The 13676-nt window shown below is 50.7% G+C and overlaps 1 protein-coding gene across 1 annotated transcript in view; it reads right to left on the bottom strand.

Annotated features, from left to right (window-relative positions):
• Positions 1-3765, bottom strand: part of ITGA5 (integrin subunit alpha 5) — a 34379-nt gene extending 30614 nt beyond the window's left edge. The window contains exon 1 of the mRNA XM_036759854.1: positions 3228-3765. Coding sequence (XP_036615749.1) covers positions 3228-3616 — 389 coding nt within the window. The 5' untranslated portion in view covers positions 3617-3765. The remainder of the gene's footprint in view (positions 1-3227) is intronic.
• Between the last annotated feature and the right edge of the window lie 9911 nt (positions 3766-13676).

Here is a 13676-nt window from a genome sequence, read left to right as displayed (position 1 = left end):
AGTGACCTGCTTCAGGCCCCCCAAGTTAGTGGTGGAATTTTCAGGCTAGAACCCAGGGTTTCAAACTTCCAGTCCAATTCTCCTTCCAATTTACCATGAAACCATGTCTTTCCTCTCTCCCCAGTCAAGCTATTGATTAACAAGCCTGTTCAATACAAGGTTATTTATTGTTTGACTCCATTGGCCTGAACAAGGTCAGGAGACTGGGCAGTGTCCAGGGAATGTGGATGTCCACCTCCCTGAGGACCCATCATTAACACTAACCAGTATATGGTTGGGTTTGAGTCCTGGTTCTTCTAATCCCTGGAGGGGACGAGGAGGGGAAATTCCACAGCTTAGCCCACCCTAAAAATCCTTCCAAAGTAAAACTAAGTATAGAGATGACTGAGGCAAAAAACAAAGGAGCCCGAGCCCAGGCCCAGTGTTCCATCCAGAATCTTCATCCCCAAACCCTAGTTCTGGGACCTTTCTCAGGGTTCACCAGGAGAGAAGACCCTGGGGGTGATGGGAAGGTGGATGTAGTTGAGAGGGCAGGAATCATCTGGCTCCTCATGAGAGTTGGGGGCCCAAGAGGGTGTGTACCTGGGCTGAAAGAAGGCAGGGAGGTGGGATATGTTGTCATGCTTTGAGAAAGGGTTTTAGACAATGAGAGAGAGAGGTGGGGGGAGAGGGAGAGAGAGAGGGAGAGAGAGAGAGAGAGAGAGAGAGAGAGAGAGAGAGAGGGAGAAAGAGGGAGAGAGAGGGAGAGAAAGGTGGAAAGGCAAGAAGAGAAAGTCATTTCTTTCCTTGGGGATCAGGCTATCTGGGTGTAAGCTCTTCCTCCTTTTCCTTTCTCCCCTGACCCCAACAGGAAACAAAGAACCCTGTTTTGCAGCTCAGCCTTTTCTCTTCTCTCCTTTATAGCTCCTTTTAAAAACACACCTGGGAACTATGTACCCCATCCCCCCCCCTTTTCCTCCTAGAAGAACCCGGGTATCCTGCTCTCTTTCTCTCATCTCCTCCCTAGAGCTCCAGACATATAACTTCCCAGCTCCTCCATTGCCTTTCTTCCCTCCCAGCAGAACACTGGCCACAGGAAAGTGGCTCCCTTTCTCCCTGCCCCACTGGAGATGTGGGGGAGGATGGGGGGGTTGGGGGAAGTCGGGCCTGGCAGAGGTCCCAGGCCAGGGTGATGCAATGGGGTTTGGGCAAGAGGCCAGAGGGGAGGTGGGGTGGGTGTGGACCTCAACTAGCCTAGAACTAACAGCTGGGGCCTAAGCATCCCCTCTTCTTTCTCACCCTCCTCTCTCCCTCCCCATAGACAACAGGGAAGCCCCCATTTAGGACACCAAATGGGATTAACCCATTCTTTCCTCTCTCTCTCTCTCTCTCTCTCTCTCTCTGTGTGTGTGTGTGTGTGTGTTGGGTGGACTCCATGCTATGCTCAATGGGAGGCAGTTCTCCCACAGACTGGGGGGCCAGGGAGAAAAGAGTTCATTGAAGAAGGGCATAAGTCTTCAATCAACACTCTTTCCCTAAATCTGGATAAGAAATCCCAAACTCTTGTCTTCCTCAGTCCCAGAGAGAAACCATGCTCTGATCCACACTTGCAGAGACAAGATAAGAACCCTGTACTTCTCCACACTCATCTCAGGTGGATGGCAGGAGTGGAACACGATGGAAACGTATTTGGGTGTAAGATACCAAGTTCTTTTGGTACCCAGAGTCTGGTGGTTTCATGTCATCTTGGTAGGTTAGTAGCTGGAGGGAGCACTCCTCCTCAAGGCCTTGTCTCCCAGACCCCTCCCTTCCCACAGCCCCTTTCCAAGGCTTCCTGAGAAGACAGATGTCTGGAACCCTGGTTTTCCTAGCCCCAGGTCCAGCTCCCACTGTTTGGTTACAGGAAATCAGCTTCTTTCTTCCTCCGGAAAGTGAGAGGAAAAGGGAAGCTGCCTCCCGCGCCCCGCCTGCCGACACATACACATTCACATACACACACACCCGCCCGGGGCTGAGCCCGCCCCCTGTCCTGGCGCCTCCCAGCGCCCCAGGTCTCCCCTGGACACCCCCATTCCTGCCCAGGGGCAGCGCAAAGACTTCAGTGGTCTGGGACTGGAGGGAAGTGCAGGACGTTCTGAGGGAACAGGGGAGAAGAGGAGGCGACAGTAGCCCGGCGATCAGCCGGCAGACTAGCGGAGGGAGGAAGAAGGGGGGCTGAGAAAGGAGTCCCCTCCCCACCCTCAGCCCGACTGACCCTTCTATCCCTGCCCTATGCTGCCTCCACCACCACCCTTCCCTGTCCAGGCCGCCACTTCCTGACTTCCCCCAGAAGTTTTCCCTACTCTCTGGCTCCGACCCTGGCCCCCACCCCCACCTCCAGCACAATGGCCCCGTCTAACTCCAGGTCCCCTGGCCCCGCCACAACAGTCTTCTTGGCCTCCGGTGCCCCAGCTTGGCCACTACCCCTCCTAGCCGTCCCTAAACACCAGTCCCTCGGCTCCCTTCCTCTCCCCACCCACCATTACTAGCCCAGCCCAGACCCCCTAGCCCAGACCCCGTCAGAGTCCTGCCCAGCTTTCTCGCCCCACACACCTCTCTAAGTTCCAGGCTCTCTGGATACTCTCTGGACCGAAGTCTTCCAAAACTTCAGCCCCATTCCCTCCCATCCCTTCCCCCCTCCCCATCCTATCGTAGCCTCGGGGGATTCCCAGTCTAGCCCCACGTTTTCAAACTTTTTCCTTGGTCCTTCCAAACTCATCCCTCCCATTCAATTCCAGTACCCCCACAAATCCCATTGCTGCCCCTCCCCCAAATAGACAGACAGACAGACAGACAGACAGACAGACAGACAGACACACACACACACACACACACACACACACACACACACACACATCCTCCGCCGTCCAGCCATGGCTCTCCAAAATCTGCCCTGGTCCTTGCTCATTTGGCTCCCTCTCCTTCATCTAGAAGCCTGCCCCGCAGCCTTAGTCCTTTCGGATTCGAGCCCTCGCCTCCCACTGTGGTCTCCCTAAAGTTCAGCCTCAGTTCCTCCTCCCCGGCCCCAGACCTCCTAGCTCCAGACCCTCTTGCTTCCAAATTCTAACCCCGGTCCTTCCAAACTAACCGAATCCCTCCATCCTCAAACTTCAGTCCTGGTGCCCCGCAGATCTCAATTCTGGCCTCTCCAAACTTCTCCCAGCTCCTTTTCCAAGTGGGCCAGGGCGCCAATTCGCTGCTACACTCACCCTTCGGCCGCGGGCCGATAGAACTCCACCGAGAAGCCGAAGAAGGATCCCGCGGGTCCAGTGAGCACGGCTGGGGCCTCTCCGTCCAAGTTGAAGCCCCCGACTCCAGACTGCAGCAGCAGCAGCAGGAGCAGCAGCAACGGCGGGCGGAGCAGCAGCAGCTGCAGGAGCCGGTGACCGGTCCGAGGGCCGAAGCGGAGCATCCGAATGTGCAACAGAAACCCAGGAGTCCGGCTCCCCATAGCGCCCAGTCTTCCCTGTCCTGGGGCCACCGAGCCGGAGCCGCTTCCTAAACCTCCCAGAGACGAATGACTCAACTCAGGGAGGAGTTTGCCAAACTCCCGGCTGAGCCCTCCCCGCGCCGCCCGGGGGGGCGGGTAGGGGGGCATTCCTGGGTCTTTGGAACGCGGAGCCCACGCCCCCCACCCTGGAGAGGTGGGGTTCCTCTTTGCTCCCCTGTTCCTTAGCTGCCCAGTGGAGCTGGCCTGGTCTGGACTGGGTTAGACTGGGTAGGTTTGAGTTCTTCCCTCTTCTCTTTCTTGCTTCCCCCTCTACGCCCTCCTCCTTCTCTCCCTCCTCCTCCTCCTCCTCTCCTCCCCTCTCCTCCCCTCCCCTCCAGAAGTAGAACGTAAACGCACAGGAAAAGGAGTAGGAAAAAGGGAGAGGAGAATTTCCTAATGAGGAAAGGAACCACCTCAGGAGGGTAGAGGACAGCAGGCTGGAGCGGGGTGGGGTTGAGGGGCCCCCCTCTAATCTCTTCATCTCGCTTTCAGTGGCCTCCCTTCCTATCTCCCTCAGGAGAAAGTCCTTGGGCTGTAGAGAGAAGGGGAACCCCTGGCATTCAGCCAGTTGGGATTCCCTCTTTGCCTTCCGGGGCCACCAGATGCCTGGGTCCAAGCCAGCTGGGGTTGGGACCCAGGCATTCTAGGTGCCAGGCTCTCTGCACCAGGTTTGGCAAAGAAACTGGGCTTCTCTAGATCTGAGGCTGCTTTAAGGGCCAGAGCTCCCCCCAAGAGCTGAGGACCCAGGCATCTGATGCCTTTCCATTTGGGAATTTCAGATTTCTCCCTTCCTAGCAGGGGAATAGAGTGTTGAGGGACAGCAGGGACTGTTTCATTTGAAATTATATTTGCATCTGTCTGCGTATATGTTTCAAGTGAGTTTATATCTATATCTCAATTATCTATTGTCTATCTATTTACCAGTTATTGTGCTTTGCAAACCTTAAAGTGCTATACAAAGTCTAGCTATTACCTTTTTTATAAACTCAATGCCCAGAACCAAGAGCTGAGTCCCCAGGCATCTGATGCCTTTACTTCTGGGAATTTGAGATTTCTCCCTTCCTAGCAGCAGAATGAACTGTTGAGAGGGGAGTGGAGACTGTTTAATTTGAGAATATATATTATATATTAATTATTAATATATAACGTGTATGCATATATAAGTATCTATACATATGTTTCCAGTGAGGTTGTATAATTTGCTTTGCCAGCCTTAAAGTACTATATAAATGCTAGCCATTGTGTGTGTGTGTGTGTATATATACATATACATATACACATACATATATATGTATATATATATTTCTTTGTGGACTCAGTGCTTAGAACATAGTAGCTGTTTAATACATGCTTATTGAATTGACTTAAATTGAATTGTGGTTGTATAATAATGTGTGTTGGAAGAGGGAGTGACCCTTCCATCCTTGTAGCCCTCTGCCCTTTAAAATTCCCATCCTGGGGGAGGGGCGTTTGTAGGCAATTTTTCTGAAGGGCCAAAGGGATCCCTGGGACTCTTTTCCCACCATCTCCTGGCTCTTAAATGCTTTGGCTATGGATACTATCTCTTAGCCCCCTGTAGAAACAGAAACAGAAACACACAGGGTCGAAAAGTGGAGGCCCCCTCCTCCTCACCCCCCACAGCTTTTGGCGATGATGTCACCTCCCAGAATTCAGGACGTTATCTCAACCTGGGGGTGGGGGCAGGGACCACGGAGGCTAGAAGAACAGCCTCACCCCTATTTATCCCTCTCAGGCCCACCTTCCCTCTCTCTTCAGGGCTCCTCTCTCTATTTCAGAAACTACCCTCAGATGGAAATGGATCCATTTTTTCAACAGATTCCCCCTGTTGGGGGCCCAGAACTAATATGGGCAGAGAAGGGATCCCCTCCTTCACACCCCTCACTAGTGAAATTTCACCTCTTATCCCAAACAGTGCAGCTATTTCAGATATCCATTGCTTGAATCTCTCCCCAGGGCCAGCTGCAACCCAAAGAGGGGTCAATTTGCCCAGCATGAAGGTAAATCAAGCACCCTCTTCCCAGCCTCACATCTGCAATCACCAGCACCCCCTCTTAGGAGTGTAAACTGAGGTTACCCATCTGATGGGGGTCCAGAAATAGATGTGAAGTGAAGCCAGTAAGAACTTTGGAAGGTTTCAGTTACCTAAGTAGTGGGGTTTAGGTTGGGATGTGGGGGAGAGGCATTGTGGAGACCCTGTATTTCAGTAAGCCTAGAAATAATATGCAAAATGCATGCAAATGAGTCAGCCTCATTCTGAGTCTCCAGTTTAGGTAGGTTCTTCGGGTTTTCCCAGAATTTGGGAGCTGGGGTGTGTGTATTGGTGGGGGGGAGGGGATGAGAGTGTGACTCAACTCTTCCCAGGAGTCTGGGGGGGGGAGTGGACACAATGTTCTGTCCAGGTCCTCCTCCTACCCCACCCCCCAGCCCCCAATCCCAGGCCAAGCCAAACAGCCTTCGCTCCCTGCCCTTTCTCTGCTCCTGTTTATACCAGGAGCCCCTTAGTCATTCCCTGGCTGGCCTCTGTTCCTTTCCCCAATATCCCTCCTCTCTTGGCTTTCTCTGCCCTTATAAGTCCTCTCCCTGTGGCCCCAACACCTCCTGCCTCCCCTCCCTTGAGTCCTGCCGGGCCCTCCCTTTCTCTGTTCCTGGACTTTTCTATGTGCCCTAAGACATCCTTCCTCAATGGGGTGGCATGTGTGCCTCCTTCGCAAGGCTGGAGGCTAGCTCAGAAAGATAGTCAAGGGGACCTTCCGAAAAATCACAAGAATATTAGAGCTGGAAGAGACCCTGAGAAGTCATCCAGCCTTAAAGTGCTTTCGATAGATAAGGAAAATGAGCTAAATCTCATCCTCTATGAGAAGCCTTTCCTGATCTCCCTCCATCCCCCCAGTCTAGTGCCTTCCCTCTGTTAATTATTTACTGTAAATCCTGTCTTTGTCTTATTTGGTCTCCTCTATTAGACTGGGAGCTACTTGAGATCAGGAACTCATCTTTTGCTTTTCTTTGAATCTCCAACCCTTAGCACAGTGCCTGGAACATAGTAGGTGCTTAATCAATGCTTGTAGGCTGACTAAGGACCAAGGTTAAGCAGTTAAATTAGGAAGGGGCAGAGTCAGGACTAGAATCCAGATCTCCTGACCCCCCAGCCCACTGTGCTGGGAAGGCCCTATTGTTGGCCCTCTCTCCATGTCTTTGCTTCACCTCTCCTGTCTGTGTTCCACTTTCTTTCTCTCTGAGGTCCCTCTGTTCTGCCTCACAGGCTCTCTCTGTCTTAGCTTCTAGGTGACAATGATTGGCTGTAATGACTGACACTATTATTAATCAGAGTCACCTTGGCCGGGAGGGCAGGGGGGGGGGAGGCCTAAAGGGCAAGGGCTGGACATTGTCCAGGTTCTTTGCTGTCACCAGGTTTCTAGGCTCCTGCCACCTTTGGAGAGCAAAGTTCTAGAAAGAAGAGAGTGAATTTCAACAGGAGACTTTGGGGAGAAACGGTGTTAGGCTTTTCTCAAGGTTCACAGAATGACATTCACAGGAGATTAGAGCTGGAGGGATCTTTGGAAATCCCCTAGGCCAACTGCATCACTTTACAGATGAAGAAAGCGAGACCCTGGAAAGTTATAAGATCCTAAGATTTGGAGCTAGAAGAGACCCTTAGGATCATTTAGACCAATTGCCTCATTTTATCCATCAGGAAACAAAGGTCCAGAGCAGAAAAGAGGCTGACCCCAGGCTGCACCTGACTCCAGGTATAGACCAGGATTCAAACCCAGGTCTTTGACTGTTCTTTCCACTATGATTTCCTGTAGTCACCTTGATAAGAAGTGGTAGTGCCAGGATTTTAACCCACATTTTCATCCACACTTCCAGATATTCTTCCTACTACATGCTTCTTCAGCAGATCCAGCATAGTGAGTTTCTATGCAGAACACTGGGGAGGGTTAATGATGGGTGTTCTAAATCTCAGGGTTCTAGCGTCAGGGGGCTGGCCCAGAGTTCTATAAAGCATAAGGAAGCTGATAAATTGGGCAGGTTTTTGGTTGGGGTCTTTTGCAAAGAGCTTGCCAAACAGAAGGGTTGGAATAAACACAGGATCTCCAAAGAAATTAAATTAATCCTTAATTTGAAGTTGGAAGACCTGGGTTCAGATTCAGACTTTATCAAGATTGCACTAGATGGTTTCTATTTTTTAAAATTTAATTAATTTATTTTTCGTTTATGGCATTCAACTCCACAAGCCCTTGACTTCCAAATTTTCTCCCCCTCTCTATCCTCCCCTCAAGACAGCATGCAATCCAATATAGATGATTTTTAAATTCTAAATAGTTGGTTCCCAGGCCCTTGGAGGGGGAGAGTGGGGTGGACTAGAGATACACAGAGGCCTCTACTAGGGAACTTTGGAAAAGATGCCTGAGGTACAAAGGCAGCTTTCCCCAAGTGAAATAACCATATCCTCCTTACCTTCCCAGTGCCTTGGAGGCTGAGAGCTGGTGGGAGTAGGAAGAAATTGGCTACCTTGGTTCTTTGGCTAGTAAGGTGGAAAAGAAGGCAGGGGGGAACAGTGAGAAGGGTCCTAGTGGGGACCTGAGCCTGGGTAGTATAATGGAAAGGGAGTTGGAGCCAGAAGACATGGGTTTGAATCCTGACATGGTCATTTACCATCTGTGTGATCTTTAGCAAATCCATTTCCTTCTCTGTCCCTCTGTTTATTTGACTCCCATCTATGGTTAGAAGTGGTACATGTAGTGATGCACGTAAAGTAGCAAGTCAGACGATCTAGATGACTGGGTTCTATCTCTGCCTCTAGCCCTGACTCAGGTCTCTGTTTTGGAGAACAGATGACTCTATCATCTATGAGTCACTTCCTACAGTCCCTATCCCCACTCCCACCCTGTCTGACCCAGGAGAAACCCCTGCCTCACGTTCCAGACCTAAAAATAAACCTCTGACTGTGCTGTAGCTTCCCCAAAGCCCAAGAATCAGGGAAAGAAGAAAGGCATTCTGGGAGTCAAGATGCCTGAATCCTCTTGTGCGTGGAAGGATCCTCTCCCAAATAGGCTAGACTTGAGACCCTCATATGCCCAAGGGGGAGTTTTTTCCAGGGTGGGACAGTTTCGCCCTGACTCAGAAAGAGTAGGGAAGAGCCTGGGGATGGGGAGAAAGAGGAGGGCAGAGAGGAGAGGTGGCAGGGACTAGGGGGACATTGATGGGAAAGGGGCAGGGCCTTTGGGGAAAATGTGGGAGAAGGACAAAGGCCAGGAGTCTAGGAAAAAAGCCATTTGATGAACAGTCTTCCTAAACTTCCTTCCTTTCTTCTCCACTGTTTTGGAGGTGGCAGGATTCCATGGCTGAATATAATGACTACAAACAGGAAGTGAAGTAGGAATGGAGGAGCCCCTGGGCTCCCAGGTTCTCCCATCAAACATCCCCACCTTCAGTTCCTGTTTCCCTTGGGTTCTAAGCTATAGGCCTTACTTTTCTGATCATTCATTGAGTTCTGGGAAGGATCAGGTTGGATGGATGGGATCTCTCTGCTCAGGGGTCTGTCTGGAAGCTATATGGAAAAACCTATTCCGGGGTGGGAGCAAGGGGTGGGGATCACCCAGCTTCCTGGGATGGCCTTCCCAGATGTGCTCACATCTGGAGCCCATCAGGGAGAGACCTGGAACACTGGGATCTTTAAGTACATCCGCTTGGGGCTGTGAAGGGCTGAAGATGATCCAACTCATTAATTTACCCTTCCCCCATCCCTGATTTTTGAGCAGAGTCTCATCCCTGGGGCAGGTGGAAGTGGGGGGTGCGGTGGAGGTAGGGGGGCACTAAGCAAAGGAAGATTAGGATAATTGGAGGTGTTTCTCTCTGGTTATTCAACTTCTTTCAGTGTGGAATAATAGAAAGAATTTTTAATTTGACGTTGGAAGACTTGGGTTCCAATCCGGACTTTGTCAACTTAAATAGCTATGTGACCTTACCCAAGTCACTTAACTCTTCAGGACTTAATGAGAATATTGGGCTAGATAACTTCTAAATCTGTGGTCCTCTGGGAAGGTGGAATTAAGGTGGTTAGGGTGGTGGGTGTGAAGTATTACCAGTACCCCGCCCTTTCCAAGGTCAATTATGCAGTGCCGCTGCTTGGAGATGGTGCCAGCACTACTCCATATCCCTTGGCTTTGCTAGTGTCTTAGCTTCTGGGCTAGACTCTAGGAATGCCTGGATCTTCTCCCTGTGCCTAGACACTCCCCCCCTCAGCTTATGTTCCTAATTCAGACTCCCTGAAAAAAACACACACACACACACACACACACACACACACACACACTCCTTCACTCCTTCCTTGGCTACAAATTCCTCTTTGTCCATCATCACCTCGAAATGAACACACTTGTTTTCCAGGGATCCTCTGTGTAGCTAAGAATAGACTCCATTCCCCACTGAGAGGTTTAACCTCTTAGGGAGCTAGGGGACCAGGGGCTAGGCTGGAATGGATCCCTGAGGAGATCACAGATGTTCCTAATGTTCCTAGCTCACAGACCCCAAGACTCAGGTCAGAGCTGGAGTCTTGGGACAATGGGTTTCAGGGGGTATGAAGCATGCCCTGTGGGTTGAGGCCATAATCATCCCCAAGGGGGTGAGAACACAGTCCTAGAGGACCAAGGGGAAATGAAAGACTTCTCGAAGATCCCTCTGGTCTGACTCTGGCTCCCTAGGACTCCCGAGTCCCTGGAGAAGGGGAGTTGTTTTGCATTTCATTTATATTTAGTTCATTTCTGGTCTGAATACGCAAAAAAATTATATTTCTAGCCCCAGGGTACCAATCCTTTCCCTCCCCTGACTTTCTTTTCCTTTTCTGCTTAGTAGATCCCTGGGAGACTTTTTCACCCCCCATTCCCACCCCAACCCCCACTGCTACCCCATTCACAGGGTTAGCTCTTATCTCCAGCCCCAGGTCCCGACTTCAAAGACTTGGGAAAGGAGACAGAGAAAGCCTCTTTGACCCCTTGTAAGTACTGGCTATCACTAGGAGCTCAGGCTGGCCAGCCTGTGTTGGGGGGATGGGGTGGGCTGGGGTGGGGGTAAGGCAGAGACCTTTCCATCCTTTCCTGCCTCTGATCTGGGTCTGTTGTCTTCTTAGGCCCCCACTCCTGGAGAGAGGACTTGGCTGTTAGATTTCTGGAGACCCTAGGCCCTCAGGCCAGGAGTGGTGGTGATAATGATGCTGGTGATGGAGGTGTGTGTGTGTGTGGGGGATATCGTGAGCCTTCGTACCTGGGCAAAAGTAGCGCCTCTGGAGTCAGAGGTTTTGGGTTAAATCTCACTTCTGATGTTCACTACTTATGTGATCGAAGGCAATTACTTGATTTCTCTTGGCCTCTGTAACATGAGGGTATCAGACCAGATCGCTTCTGATGTGCCTTCCAGCTCTGGCTCTGGGATCTTAGGACAGCCCAAGATTAAGACAGCCTAAGGAAGGGAACAGTTTCTTGGGTTTGGGTGTGGAGATGGAAAGGTACATCTCTGCTCTTTCAGAAGGTCAGGCCTTCCCCTTAGGCTCCTCCCAGCCAGCTATAGCTAGCCCCACCCCCACAGCTGGCTGGGGAGGAGATTCCCCCCTCCTAGCAGGAGGATTGCTTACAGATGTTCTGGGAAGGGTGGTAGGGAGGAGGGAAGGCAGGGCTGGGGGCTCAGGAAGGGGAGCTCTGGAGAGGGGGAGGAGAGAGAGACCAGGAAAGGGAGAGATTTTTTTTGGGGGGGTGGTGGTGGTGGAGATTATGGCCAGGTGTGCTCCTGGGGAGATGGGAGGAACGTGGTTCTGCCCCCTTCCCCCGAATGGAGAGGAAATCTGAGAAAAAGACCAGGGCAAAGAAAGGCAACACAATTGAAGTCAGGGAGGAAGGGGAAGGCAAAAGAGAGAGGGAGGGGGTAAAAGAGGAGAAACCAGTGAGATAGGGAATCTTCTGCCTGCAGTTTCTTCTCCTTCTCCCATCTAGCCTATATACCACTGCCTGATTAATCTTCCTAACTTACAACACTGAACTGATCACCAGCCTGCATGAAAACCTTCTTTGGCTCCCCAGTGCTAATTGAATGAAGCCAAATTAAATCTCCGGTCCTGTCTCCCACTACTTCTCTACCTCTGACTCCTCCACAACCCCAAATGTGGGAGCTCATTCTGTCTAGTTGCTGTGATATTGCTTTAGGCCTAGAATGACCATCTTCTTACCCAATAAATAGCTGTTTGAATTCTACCCATTCATTCACATGCCTCCTCCTTGAAGCCTTCCATTATCTGTGCCAACTGGTAGCCTCAGTCACTATCCCCTGTGACTTGCTTATGGTCACACAGCTAGGAAGGGGCAGAACCAGGGCTTGGACCTCACCCCACCCCCCAGGTCCTTCTTACTAAAAACTTCCTAGACTTTCCAATGCTACTGGAGGGATGATGCCTTAGTTTCTTCCTCCTTTGAACCCTGACTGCACCTAGATCGATGTCCTGCATGAAGTAGGCAGCCAATGAGTATTGAATGAATGAATGACGGGATGAAGGAGTAGGGAGGGAGAGGAAAAGAAGGGACATACATAATAAAGAGACAAAGACAGAAGTAGAGACAGAGAGGGAGGGACTGAGGTGGGGGTGGGGAATGAAAGCAATGCATTGACTGAGAGTAGGGACGTGGGGGACCTTCAAGAAGTGGAGAGGTATGGGGAGGGGGAAGGTGGGGACTGAGAAAGGACAGAGTGAAACATCTAAGGGAAATGTGGGGTTTTGGTTTGTTTCTTTGCTTCTTTAGGACTCACTCCTACCGCCTTCCTAGGAAGAAATTTGAGTGACCAGAAGTCAAGATCCTTGGGCTCTCCTCACTGACCTCTCCCCTTCTCTGGGACCCCATCTACTCCTCTCTCTACCTCTGCTCAGTGTCTCTGCTCCCATCTCAACCTTCAGTTACAACTGTCTCCGACTTGGCAAATTTCTTTTTGAAGCCTAATCTGCATCCTAGGTGTGTTGTCCCCCAGACTGCTGTTTCTTCTCTCAGTTCCCTTTTCCCTTTTCTTAAGATGGGCAGGAATGGAAGGGACTAGAGATCCTTAGAGACATGTATCTCCTCCCCTTCCTTGTAGGTCTCCCATCCTCCTCCTCCTAAAATGGTCCAAGGCTGCTTTGCTCCTGAGTCACAATTCCCTCTGGTCCTTCGAAGGCTCCCTGGATCCCTGGGGTAGCGGGGCTGAGGTGGAAAGTCTGATGGCAGCACCCCCAGTCCAGTTCAGGCCTGCTTAGCTCATCTCTCCCAACTCCCACTATGGGCATTTTCTTTGCCCTTACCTCAGGGAAAGATCAGGGCTCCAAGAATCCTAATCCTATGACTAAGTGTCAAGGCCAGTAGACTTGGGGGTGAAGGGCCCAGGCATCTGTTTTCCTTTCCCTACCCCTGTTCTCTGTTGTTGCAAACAGTGGCTTGGGGTCCTTCAAAACAGGTTTTGAGGAAATGGATCTAGAGACAGATCAGGGCTAGGTCAGGTTGGGGGATCAAGAACTGAATTCACATACCTATTGTATATCTGCCAGTCTGCCTTCCTGGTCACGTTAGAAAGCATGTAGAGGATGCATGCCCCAATGTGATTATTGTGTGTGTCTGTATGTGATGACTATCGTCTGTCCATAGGGTTTCTAGGACAAGACACTCATCTCCTGCCTCAGAACATTTTCCCTGGCTGTCCCCTAGGCCTGGAATATTCTCCCTCCTCTTCTGCCTTCTGGCTTTCCTCACTTCCTTCAATTCTCAGCTACAGTCTCATCTTCTACAGGAAGCCTTTCCCCATCACTCTGTCTTCTCTGTTGATTATTTCCAATTTATCTCATGTCTAGTTTGTTTGTAGATATTCATTTGCTTGTTGTCTTCCTCATTAGACTGTGAGCTCCTTGAGGGCAGGACTGTCTTTTGCTTTTCTTTGTATCCCCAGTGCTCACTTAGCACAGTGCCTGGAACATAGATGTGCTTAATAAATGTTTGTTGACTGACTGACTGACTGACCTGATCCTCCTCAGACCTGTGACTGTCTCAACATGAAGGAAATTAAAACTATAGAAGTGACCTTAGGGAGGAACTAATTATAAAGAGGACCTAGAAAGATCTTTTAGGATTTGCCCAAATTC

This window comes from Trichosurus vulpecula, chromosome 5, assembly GCF_011100635.1.
Source record: "Trichosurus vulpecula isolate mTriVul1 chromosome 5, mTriVul1.pri, whole genome shotgun sequence".
Classification (NCBI taxonomy): Eukaryota; Metazoa; Chordata; class Mammalia; order Diprotodontia; family Phalangeridae; genus Trichosurus; species Trichosurus vulpecula.
Note: the sequence above shows the minus strand (reverse complement) of the source record. Positions and strands in the feature narration are given on the sequence as shown.